This window comes from Loxodonta africana, chromosome 12, assembly GCF_030014295.1.
Source record: "Loxodonta africana isolate mLoxAfr1 chromosome 12, mLoxAfr1.hap2, whole genome shotgun sequence".
In the NCBI taxonomy this organism is placed as follows: Eukaryota; Metazoa; Chordata; class Mammalia; order Proboscidea; family Elephantidae; genus Loxodonta; species Loxodonta africana.
This window is the reverse complement of record NC_087353.1, coordinates 10,699,384-10,712,533: the sequence shown is the minus strand read 5'-3', so window position 1 is coordinate 10,712,533 and position 13,150 is coordinate 10,699,384. Positions and strand designations below refer to the sequence as shown.

At 38.8% G+C, this 13,150-nt stretch overlaps 1 protein-coding gene across 4 annotated transcripts in view; it reads left to right on the top strand.

Annotated features, from left to right (window-relative positions):
• Positions 1-6,396: 6,396 nt before the first annotated feature.
• The window catches only part of MYT1L (myelin transcription factor 1 like), a 216,748-nt gene continuing 209,994 nt past the window's right edge, over positions 6,397-13,150 (top strand). For all 4 annotated transcript variants that reach the window (XM_023550392.2, XM_003411868.3, XM_023550391.2 and 1 more), the window contains exons 1-3: positions 6,397-6,451; positions 6,631-6,664; positions 6,967-7,029. In XM_023550392.2, coding sequence (XP_023406160.1) covers positions 6,397-6,451; positions 6,631-6,664; positions 6,967-7,029 — 152 coding nt within the window. The remainder of the gene's footprint in view (positions 6,452-6,630; positions 6,665-6,966; positions 7,030-13,150) is intronic.

Here is a 13,150-nt window from a genome sequence, read left to right as displayed (position 1 = left end):
AGTCGGAATCAACTCGACAGCACTGGGTCATTTTTAAACAGTATTTAAACAATGCAATTCAACAATTTAAAAAATTGCTTTTAAAATGTTCTGCATTTTATAACACAGTTTATAAAGAAAATGTTCTACATTCTACTTTGTTGAGTAGCATTTGGGGTCTTAAAAGCCTGTGAATGGCCATCTAAGATGCTCCATTGCTCTTGCCCCTTCAGGAGCAAAGAAGAATGAAGAAAAGTAAGATACAAGGGAAAGATTAGTCCAAAGGACTAATGGACCACAACTATCACAGCCTCCACCAGACTGAGTCCAGTACAAGTAGATGGTACCCAGCTACCACCACTGACTACTCTGACAGGGATCACAATAGAGGGTCCCGGACAGAGCTGGAGAAAAATGTAGAACAAAATTCTAAATCACAAAGAAGACCAGACTTACTGGCCTGGCTGAGACTGGAGAAACCCCGAGAGTATGGCCCCCAGACACCCTTTAGCGCAGTAATGAAGTCACTCCTGAGGTTCACTCTTCATCCAAAGATTAGACAGGGCCACAAACCAAAATGAGACTAAAGCGGCACAGCAGCCCAGGGGCAAGGACTAGAAGGCAGAAGGGGACAGGAAAGCTGGTAACAGGGACCCCAAGATCGAGAAGGGAGAGTGCTGACATGTCGTGGGGTTGTTAACCAATGTCATGAAATGATGTGCGTACCAACTGTGTAATGAGAAGCTAGTTTGTTCTATAAACCTTCATCTAAAGTGCAATAACAGAAAAATGTTCTGCATTTTATTGATTTTAGTGTAATGTAAATTTCTAAAATCCAACACTGGGATTACAAAGGAGAGAGTTAGTACTAAAGTAGTACATTAAGGATGATTTTTACAAATGTAAGAGGTAGTCAGGACACCCAAGTAGTGATAATAGGTGTTAATTCTCTCAAATTCCAGGGAAGGTTAGAACTGATATACTAGAAAAATACTCCTGAACCATTTACAAAAAAAAAAAAAAAACATTGCCTTCGAGTCAATTCTGGCTCATAGCAACCCTACAGGACCAGAGTAGAACTGCCCTATAGGGTTTCCATGGAGCAGCTATTGGATTCAAACTGCCGACCCTTTGGTTAGCAGCCGAGCTTTTAACCACTGTGCCACCAGGGCTTTGCAACTTACAGCGTCACTAGATGAAAACCAAAAAACACCCAAACCCGTTGCTTTTGAGTCGATTCCAACTCATAGCGACCCTATAGGACAGAGTAGAACTGCCCCATAGTGTTTCTAAGGAACAGCTAGTGGATTTGAACTGATGACCTTTTGATTAGCAGTTGAGTTCTTAAGGACTACACCACCAGGGCACTTCACTAAATGAAGCTCTGGCAACTTAGGCTTCAGAAACACTATAAGAATTAATTCAAAAATACAGTTTACCTGATGCTGCAAATAACAGCAACCAGTTGGCAGGAAACCTGCAGGTGTAAATGAGCCTTCTTTTCCTCCTTGAAGATTTCAAAATGGCAAGTGGGAATGGAGGAGGGAAGGCAGGAGGAGGAGGGAATTCATGAAGAAGGAAAGGTGTGAATAAGTCTATGGGTGTTGGGTAGCCTTCGACCACATACTTTTAGGTGTAAACATTGTTGTGGTTGTTGTTAGTTGTCATCAAGTCCACTCCCACTCTTAGTGGCTTTACGATTAACAGAAAGGGATAAAACATTGCCGTGTTCTGTGCCGTCTTCATGATTGTTGGTATAAATATTACAAAATGAAAAACTCTGCCATCTCGGACCATGTATTGTTATGGTCCTGTTTAATCTGAACCTCTATGCCCATTTTTTAACATCTGCATAAAAGTAAAATTTTAAAATGTTGATATTCTTCAGGTTTTGCTTTCGTTAGCTGAGAGAGACAGAAAAGGGAATCACCCTTTATTTGGTGTCTACTATATGCGGAAACTCTGGTGCCCTAGTGGTTAAGAACTATGGCTGCTAACCAAAAGGTCGGCGGTTCAAATCCACCAGACACTGCTTGGAAATCCTATGGAGCACTTCTACCGTCTCCTATAGCGTTGCTAGGATTCCGAATTGACTCAATGGCAACGGGTTTGATTTGGTTTATATGTTGGGTATTGTGCTTCACGTTTTGTATAAATTATCTCATATAATTTTCACAGCAAGGAGGGAGCAAAACATGTTTTATTTATCAGGGAGTAAAACATGTTATAAAGCCACTGTGATCCAAACAGCATGAGCACTAAAATAAACAAGTAGGTAAGTGCCACAGAATAGAGCCTAAAAACAGACCCAATTAGAGTTCAAATTTAATACATGCGGAGAGGGGTATTTTTGTGCAGTGGAAAAAACATGTTTTATTTAATAAGTCATTAGAGGCAGAATCAGCTATCCACCTGCAAGAAAATAAGGTTGGCCCCCTTTATGTAAAAACATACAAAAAGTAAATTCCAAATGGATTAAGAATTTAAATGTAAAAAAGAAATTAATTCTTATCCAACCAGATTAGCAATTAGGCATGAGGTCGAGAATTTTGGGTTGGGCCCATAGACAGAAGCTATCACTACACTTCTGGGGTCACAAATTCTCTCCTTAAAGACGGCAGCAGCATCAGAAATTCAGGTTTATTCATCAGACACTGTATAAGCAAAGGGGTTGGCTGAGAAAACGGGACTGGCCCCTGTTCCTGCTTGAAAATTAACATAAACCTATACTCCGTTGAAGGAAATGTAACAACAAACTCCCTAGCACTGCTCCTCCTTGTCTCAAGGTACAACTCTTAACCTCCCCTGGGACATGTCAGAGTGCCTTCAAAACCTTCGTGTCTTTGTATATCCTGTTCCCTCTGCCTGAGACGTGCTTCCCCACCCCCCTTTTTTTGTAAACCTGGAACCTTCAAACCAGTTTTGATCAAGTCAGTCCTAACTCATGACAACCCCATGTGTGTCACAGTAGAATTGCACTCCATAGGGTTTCCAATGGCTGGTTTTTCAGTAGATCCCAGGCCTTTCTTCTAAGGCGCCTCTGGGTGGATTCAAACCTCCAACCTTTTGGTTAGTTGACTAGCACATTAAATGTTCGCACTACCCACGGACTTATGGAAACCTTCACTTAACCTTTAAAACTCAGCTCAATTTTCAACTGCTTTCAATGAGAAGACTGTCCATCCACTTCCCCAGCACCCAAACTCTCATTATACTGAACTGAGAACGTTTCTCAATTTACCTCCCCTCGTGAAAATTTTTTACTCAATCTTGAATTTCTTCAGGAACAGGACTCAATCCCATTATCTCTGTATCCTCAGTCCTGTTGTGGGCACACGGTACATCAGGAAATACACTTTTCCTAGAGAAGGTATAATGGAATTTCCGCCATCACTGTGTGCTTCTTGGATGTTAAGTCACACTTTGCCTCATGCCACATCGGCTCTACATTGCTTTGCTAAAATGTTACCATTTTTTAAATGTTTCCATGTGGAATAGCAACTGTAGAGCATAGAGGTGTAGTACCTATGGGTGCAGTTTATTTATATAACAAATCCATAAAATGTGCTTGCGTTCAGAGACTTTATACCCTCTGCATATGCTTAAATAACAGAAAAAGAGCAGAACACCCAGAAGTCCAATCAGCCACTATATTGGCTTTATTCTTCCATCAGAATGCTTCTTAAATTCCAGTCTTCCTTTCCACCTCTTTCTTCCTAGACAATTAAAAAAAATTAGGCTCCTGGAATTAGACAACAATGAGACAAAACTACAAATTTAATTCAGCCACTGTCATCTCCTTTTTTCTTAGCTGTCAGTCTGCTCTTGTTCTCTGATTCCATTCCTGTTCCCCTTCCAGGCTGTCTCTCAAACTTCTACTAAATTAATTGTTTCTAAAATATTCTTTTGACTGATTACTCCCACGGTCAAGGAACTGTAACAGCTGTATATCTAACTGTACAACTGTAAACTCCCCCCGCCCACACTCCGTAATGTCCCCTTCTAATTCTCCACGTAGCCCTTAAACACCCCTCCTCTCTCTCCCTAAAGCCAAGCTCATGCCGTCTCCTTGCCCTGCACCCTTCCAACCAGCTGCCTTTGAGTCGGTTCTGATTGCTGGCAATTCCAAGTGTGTCAGAACAGAACTGAGCCCCAGAGGGTTTTCAATCACTGATATTTCTCTATTTTCCCAGCAAATGGATTTATTCACTCATTCAACAATAGATACCAAGCGTCTGTATGTAAATATATAGTCTCTTTTCCTCTCCTCTACGCCTAAACAAATAATTATTAAGTACCACACCTTTCCCTGAAAAGTCTTCCCTGGATGATCCAATTCACATCAGCTCCTCTTTTCTGAAATGCCTCTGATTTTATTAAATCTGGCACATTTATTATATCTGCTCATATATGTTTTCTATTAAAAGATATTAAAAAAAAAAAAAAAAAAACCTATTGTGGCCTAGTCGATTATGACCCATAGCAACCCTAGAAGACAGAGTAGAACTGCCCCATACCGTTTCCAAGGAGCACCAGGTGAATTCAAACTGCCAACCTTTTGGTTAGCAGCCGTTGTGTTTAATCATTATGCCCCCAGGGTTTCCAAAAGATATTAGGCTCATTAAATGAGCTTGTGTTTCTTATTATAGTATTCTTTGTGTCCCCTGGAAACCCTGGGGGTGTACTGGTTAAGAGCTACGGCTACTAACCAAAAGGTCAGCAGTTCGAATCCACCAGGCGCTCCTTGGAAACCCTATGGAGCAGTTCCGATCTGTCCTATAGGGTCACTATGAGTGGAAATCGACTCAACAGCAACAAGTTGTGTCCCCTGGCACCGTACTCAGCATGCAGTATTAATAAATAAATATTTTGTGGTTAATGGAATTAAACATTCAATCAGGAGTAGCCAATGTGACTTTATGATGCCTAAGTATTATACCTGTTGACAGTCGTGACTTGGTAATAATTTATTGTAATTCCAGGTCTGTCTTGTTTTCTCAGATAATGTGCCTTTAATAGAGCCATATACATCGCACTACACTCCTCTTGGCCCCATTCTGACCATTCTTGTCATAGATTGTGGAGAAAGTGGCTTTGATATCTAGAGTGTGGTAAACTGTGTGTAGATAACCTTTTATGTATCCTTGTCTTCTGCCTAGGAATTCAGCTAGGGCTGTATTAGGCAGGGCAAAGAAGTCATAGATCGGGGTTGGAAAGTGGTCTTTCTGTAATCTGGTCAAGAAAAGCTGTCATTTCCATTGCTAATCTCTTACCATCCTCTCTGTTATGAGTAGAATTCTCCTACTACAAAGCCTTGCCATGAGAATTTAGTCATAGACTGTGGAAATACTTGGTGCAAAAATACTTGAGTACATGTTCATCCATGTGGCCATGTGTTAGTTGTTTAAAAATGGCATTTTGGACAGATGGCTCGTTTTCAGGTCCCTAGACTAAAACCTTTTACCCAGATGATCTGGGGTAAGTCAGGTGGTCTATTTCAGTGTTCCCATCTGTAAAATAGATAGGATAAATGTACCTTCCTCACAAAATTGTTGCGAGGAACAACCAAGATAATATATGAAAATGCTTTGTAATCTCTGATGTATAAGCCAGGTGCCAGTTCCTCTGAGTAAAGGTTACAGGTCCCTAAAAAACAACCTAACAATTTGGATAAACATAGATGACAATTATATTTCAGGCATTAGGCAACAATGGAAGTAAGCACCCAATGGTAAAAATTTTGTCCCTCTGCTATCCCACAGTAGAATCTGGGAAAGCCAGAACCTGTGTAAGGCGGAAACACACCAAAGAAGGAAAAGTCAGATATTTTCCACTAATAGAGAGTGATGCCAAATTGGTAAGACTGCACCCTGTCAAAAGCAGAAAACTTGTGAGACCCGGAAAAGCAAGGCAGTCGTGTGGAGTTCTGGCTTTCACAGGTCTCACCATATCTACCTCCTTTCCTCTTTAAGTGTTTAATCATATTAGATCTTTCAGTTAAAAGGAGAATCTGTGCTTTTTTTTTTTTTTTAACCATCTTACAAACTTAGTGGTTATATTCTTGGTACAAAGTACAACTCAGAATCACCCCAGTTGTGTTTTAATGAAATCCTTTAAAAGAGAATAAACGCATTGCCCTTCGAAATTCATCAAATTCTATCCTGTTACAGAGTACAAGGGCCTCCTGATTAAATGTTCCCTACAAGACCAAGGGTTGGTTTATTATTTTTAAAAGAATACATTTAGATTGCCTGACCCTTGCCTTCCCCACCCCTGCCCTTGTTGAGGACTCCCCTTTACAGAGCGAAACAGGATTAAAATATTGTCGATAAAACGCCCGGGAGAGTGCACGCTCCCCGTATGAACAGTCTGAGCATGCAGGATAAGACCATTGACTGCCTTCTCATCTGTTCCCAGATGGAGGTGGAGACCGAGGAGAAGCGCCACCGCACTCGTTCCAAAGGTGTTCGAGGTACGTCGTCCCCGGCTTCACTAAATCGCTGGAGGCCCAGCTCAGGGTGACCTTCAGCCAGCAGGAGCTCTTTGCACGATTCGTCCTGACCCCTGCTTTTACACAACCTTTTCCATAATTTTCTGTAGGAGTACTTGTAATAGATGATAAATTTTTATATATTTTCCATCTCTCTGCAGTTCCCGTGGAACCAGCCATACAAGAGCTGTTCAGGTTAGTGCTCTGCGGGTAGAATGGAGCCCCACCAGCCATGGAGGAAATTCCTGCCTTTTAATGGGGATAATGCACTTTCAAGTTCATTGGTGGCTCGCTCATCCCCTGCTGCGCTGATGAAATTAATTCCCTGGAGACTTGCTAATAAAAAGCATCCCTTAATTTTTCCCCTCCTTTCAGTTATTTGATTTCTCCCTTTCTGTCTTTGTTGCCCTTTTTTCTCTCTAATGCCCACTGAAGCTTTCAGTGTCATCTGTCTGCCGCACACCGACACCTGTGTAATTAATTCTTTCCTGTTGCAGCTGTCCCACTCCTGGCTGTGATGGCAGTGGTCATGTTAGCGGCAAATATGCAAGACACAGAAGGTAACGCCTGCATTTTTTCACGATGTAACTGGAGGGACTTGATAGCCGCATTGTCTGAAGTGGCGCTCTTTAGAGACCCAAACCAAATGGTGAAAACGAATGGCTAAGGGTCCTTGGGAAACTGTACAGGTGGTAGTTTTCTTTTCTTCTCTCAAATACACTCGGTCTTTTGTCTCTTGTTCAGGTTCTCAAAACCTCAGCCTTTCTACCCATTTCATGGGGCAGAATTTATGATAGCACGTGAGAGGACGCAAATGAAGAAGAGCCGTCAGCTCCTTTTTCCCTATAGTCATAGACAGTGCTCAGCACGCTGACAGCTCCCTGAAAACCCCCCACTGTTTTATTGGGAAGGCTTGTTTCTACTTGCGGGGCGGGGGGGGGGGGGTTCTCCTCCTGGGAGCTGGAGGATGGTAAATTAAAATGTGGCCTTACTGACCTTTTGGTACCGGTGCGGCTTCTGGAATGTAACAGAGTTCAGTGTGGGAAACAAAGCCTTCACCGGGCACCTGGGCAGCTGTGGGATGAGGTTACATCTAGAAGTGAAAGTCCTGGACACATCATACTAATGAGACTTTGCAACGTAAATGATTATGTTAGCCACGTAAATACTGTGATTTCGGGTCTTTCCCAGTGATGAGGTTACTAAAGAACATCTAGAAAATAACGTGGTTGGGTAATTATTGCTAAAAATGCACCGATGACTGAACCTCACGTACAGATCACCTTTAGGTTTTTTCCCCCCTTGTTATTTCTAAGTCAGCATTTTCTTCTCTATAATGTGAATGCAATTTGCCTTTCAACAGGGAGGCTTTCAGTTACGGTGAGTTAGAAATGTTTATAGACTGTCATAAATTTTTTTGCTAGTTTTTCACAAACTAAGTTGCTAAGACCAAGGTTACTCCTGTGTAACACACCACCGATAACCAGACACGTGTAATCAAAACTCAGATTCTAAAGCAGGTGTTGACCGCAGCCTCTCAGGGTGACCTTTCCTCACTGCCTCAGATTTTATTTCATTTTCTGCTGAACATTAATTTATGGGTGAAATCAAGCAATTATTTTGATTGTCCCTTAGTAAAATCAAGAGAAAAGATTACAAGTTACTCCAAAAGTGCCCATGCTAGCGTGTAAAGAGGCATGGAATTTTTAATGAGCATTCATCCTGAAGTGATCATTAGACTTTATTATGTATCATCAATGGAGTGATGGGTCACTTATTTTTTTAGGAAATTTGGTCATTTAAATTATTAAATTTAACTTCTTATATTATCATTGTTATTGTATAAAATAGTAAATTATTGAATTATATAATACAAATGAATAGTCTGTTTTAAATGTTTATATTATTTTAGGAAGGATTCTGGAAGTAGAACTTTGATCTAAAAGTTTAAAATGTGCATTGTTTTATATTTTCAATGGAAAACAAGTTTGTAAACCAGGTAAAATCTAATTATTTTCCCTCATCACCTCCTGATTAGTCAATAGTTAAATTTTATGACAATGTTACCAAAAGAAATTATTTAACTGAAGTGTTAATTAGATAACAACTAGATATAATTTCGTAACCACAATTTTGCAGGAAAAATCTCAACATTTCCATTCCAAAGAATTATTTCAAACATTTGTATCTTAACCAAGGTGAATTCCACTAAGATACAGATTGAAAATAAAAGATATGTATTGATGCATCCCTAGGAGATACGGATACACATATGTATATGAAATATCTTTCCCTGATTTAAAAAAAAAGGGGGGGGCACTTAAAGTTAGATTGGATGGTGTCTTGAATATGGCCAGTCATCATCTTCCTTTTGAGATATAATGCCAATGCTAGAAATAGCCTGAATCTTAGAATCAAGGTTTGGTCTGTTATTTTTAAAATAATACATTTAAATTGCCTGACCCTTGTCTTCCCCATCTTGAAGGAGCTCATGGGGTGGATTTTATAAGGAGAATTCACAGAGACATTAAAATTGAAAATTTTCTCAACAAAAATGTTTCAAGTTTAAAATAATTGATCAGTTTTCACCATGTGTCATATTGCACGTGATTATTACAATTATTATTTTAGTAGAAATTGTTAAGAGATATAACATAGTATACAAAAAAAAAAAAAAAACCCTTCTCAGTCAAGGGTCCCAGGTTCTAGTTTCTTCTCTGTCACTAATAGGCTGAGGGACCTTGGACGAACTGGTTAACGTTTATGGACTTAGTTTCCTCAGTTTAAAAATGGGAGCGTGCTGACTTGAGTGTGTATAACTAATTGCCATTCTAAAACTGTCACTATATCACTTCTTTTGAGAAAAATCTCACTGAAGCATCAAGTTTTGTAAATTTTTTTGAAGGAAGTCTGTATATTGTCAGTAGTTTTGAACTAAAAAAATGACATTCAGATTTCTTAAACTAAAAAACGTGCTTCTTGTGATAGGTAAGACTCATTTATACATTAATATTTAATGATTATTGCCATTTCAAATTTGTAAGATTTCAATTATATCAGACTTTGTTTTTTCTGTTTTTAAAAGGCTTACTGACTACAAAAGTTTTCTCCACCTAACATCTATTCTTTTACGTAAATAAAAGCACACACTCCACGAACACAGTTGTGACTTTTATGCTCGCTGTTAAATTCCTGGTGAGATGCAGAACATCGGGCCTCTTCAAAGTCAGACAAAGGTGTGGCCACCTTAGTTTTGGTTTCGATGAAATTATCTGCCCTTTTTAAGCTTTAAACAAGACTTTTTTGAATGAATATATTCTATGTAAGGCCACAATTTCACTTTACTCGTATATCACATCAGTTCATACACGAGTAAAAATGGGTCCTTTTAACATGTTGAAGCATCTATTTGAACCTACAAAAAATATCTTGAGGTGGGATGGGGAATCAATAATGTAAAAAATCAGAATTTTTTAAAAATGGTGAATCCCAAGTGATAAAATGAGCCTCACCATTTAGTCCTTTTTTAATATTAAAAATTTTTTTCTAAGAAAATCAAATTTTAATATACGATTTTGTTGCTTGGTAGGACATACACTGTAGTAAGCCCTAGGTATTAGTTATAGAACTTTAGTACTGTTGATTCTCTGTGGTGTTTGCTAGAACTGATCCCCTTCTCCCAGCATGATAGAAATAAGGTTGTGAGTTTGTAAGAAATGAGGAATAATAGAGATGAGTCAATCGCTGGGCAGTATCTGTGAAAGAAAACACCAATTCGAAAAAAGAATTCACAATTTAAGATTCTGTTTAGGTTTAGGGGGTAGGAGTTAAGGTTGTATTACCTATGTTATTGGATTTTCCATCTTAGTTCAAAAAGTGTGTTTTTGAACAGATGATAATTTATTCATAGATAGTTTATTTGCATTAATAGTTCATGATAGTAGTTCATAAACAATTTGAGGTAGCTGATAGTAAGCATATGTACAACTGGACAGTTAAAAATTAAATAAAAAAGATTTAATCAGGAGTAACAAGGGAAATGGAAAAATAATTGTTTAAAAACCCAGGATATATCAGGGGTTTTTACATTAGTATTAAATTTAGTTCTGAGTCTCTTGGCAGCCAAGGCAAAAAATGAAAAAGAAGAATTATGGAGTTCCAGTTATCTGATAAAAGGATTATAGCAACTCCTCAGGAGAAACAATTCTCTTAGCATGGAAGATAAATATGTTTGAATTTCCATACATTCCACAGCAGGGATCCAAGCTCAGTCAACATTTCTATGCTCTGATACAGGCGATCAAGGCCAGCCTCTTAGGAATTGATACTTAATTTAAGAAACATCATTAATACACTGACACATAAATTTGCCATTTGTCTTCCCCAACTGAGGCTTTATATCATCAACATATAAATATGACAAACACACCATGAAATCTGCAGTTGGGGCTCAAAGTTACTCTCATACTATGAAACAAAAATATTAACTTGAAATTTTCTATATATAGCAGACCTGATCTCTTAGCTTTGACTCACATTATTATACTGCTGTGTGTATGGCTCAACGTATTCCACTACTTTGTGTGCACACATTTTTTTAGATTATGCTTAGAGATGGCTAGAGACATTTACCAGTCTTGAAAACAGCCTCCAATCACAGAGCTTCATTTTATAGATGCAGAAACAAAATCCCAATCATCGTGAGTTTTTCCAAAGCTTAGTTTTCAGATCTCCAAGGTAGGGGGAAGTAAACTTTCTGAGTCTCCCCCCACCCCCAACCCCCCATTCTCTCAATCACTTCCTTCCCCATTGTGCGAGTGTAACTTGTAAGCATTTAAAATGCCCATGAGATGAAAGAAAAGCTCCATGTGTTTGCAGTTAAGTTTTAGTGACTAAGTGGTAGGAAAAAAAAACAGAATTCTTGGAAGCCACCTAACTTGAGATTTAGGAAGTTGCTGGCACAGATCTCCATCTGACCTTCTCCCAGTAACTTGTTGGCAGGAAAGGTACCAAGTAAGATGTCTAGTTGGAAGAGCCAAACCCAGAGTAGGTGACTAAGAGTGCATACCAGCACGTCTGTGGCAGGAGGTTTAGGGACTTGGGTCTGCTGCTGCTGTGGAGTGCGTCCCAAACCCCTGACTCCTGCCAAGAGAGGGTGGACCACACGAAAGGACTTGGGGGTCTCAGTGTTTTCTGTTGGCAATCCCCCCAAACCCAAGACTGACATCTTTAAAGAAGGGTGGGGACTTGTTGAGAAAGGAACCACACACATCACCCTTTATCTATAATGGTTTTATTATAGCTCATGTACCTGATAAGGAGATGTTTTTAATCTAGGATATTACATAAGCAGGTAGGAAGATAGTAGCTAAAAAGCCAAGATTCAAGGCATTTTTACAAAAATCCGTTTTTAAACATTTGACCGAATTTGAAAATTCTAGTGGCTCATGTTCATAGCATTTTTTTTTCTCCTCCTGTGGATATAATGTATTGTTTGTGTTAAAGACAAGATGCAACTTGATGTTTAGAAATGAAAATATTTGTAGAAACTAATTTTATAGGAAAATAGTAGTTAGTTTCTTATTTTTAACTTTTCATTTTTTTTAATTTCCTCAAAAAAAAATTAGGAATAAATGCATATGGCTGACTAGTGCAGATTAATGTTAAATAATGTAGTGGAATTTGAGGTTTTAGCCTTACTTGTGCAGGGTTGCTACGAGTCGGAATCAACTGGACGGCAGAGGGCTTTTACATTAGTTATACACATTCCAGGACATTTGAAATTAATTGTATTTACTTACTTATTTCCAAATAGTGATTTTTGTATAAACTTCCAATGTACAAAAAAAAAAAAAGAAGAAGCCCCTAGTAATGGATTCATTCTTCACATATCTGTTTCTTTCTCTGTACCTTTTGTGAATTCTCTGAATTTATTTCTGAAATTTAATGGGTTTCATTTACATTACCCTTTCCCTGCAGTATCTTTAATTACTTGTTTATTGAGCCTAAGGCTTCTGGTGAAATATTTGAGCCATAATTTAGGTTTAGTGTCTTTGCACACTCAACACGCACCAGAAAGTCAGGGGCTGTGTTTGGGTATTTCATTTAACCCTTTCCAAATTTAGAACATACTGAATCAAATCCTTTGATCCCGAAATCTGAAAAATCGAAAGCTTCAGATGGTAGCATTTCCTTTTGATGAGAAAATTATTGAATTTTCTCTGGCTTGTGGTGCCATATTTCTTATTCAGATTTTTTTTCTTTTTTTCCTTTCATATACCTTTTCACCCACCAGTGTGATTGCCGTGGTGGCAGCCTCGGGTGAATAATTGCCTGTCTTCACGGGAGCATGTTCTCGAGCTAAAGTCGAGGGCTTGCTTCCTGATGTATGCCTCATTTGGATTCTGCCAACAGCCTCGGGCCTGTATTATTCATGCCTTGACAGATAGCACTCACTAAAAGCTTTGGAACAGAGCCAGGTACTGGCAGAGCGATAGCAGAGCATTGCAACTTGCAACTGAGAGGGGCATCTATAATCCAAAAAAAAAAAAAAGAAGGAACAGAGAGAAATAAAAATCCCTATACCTCCCTTTTACCAGTTTCACTTTGATGGAAATTTCATTTGCATTAAAATAAAATACCCTAAAAATAATTACATTTTTTTTTGTAACCACGCTTGAA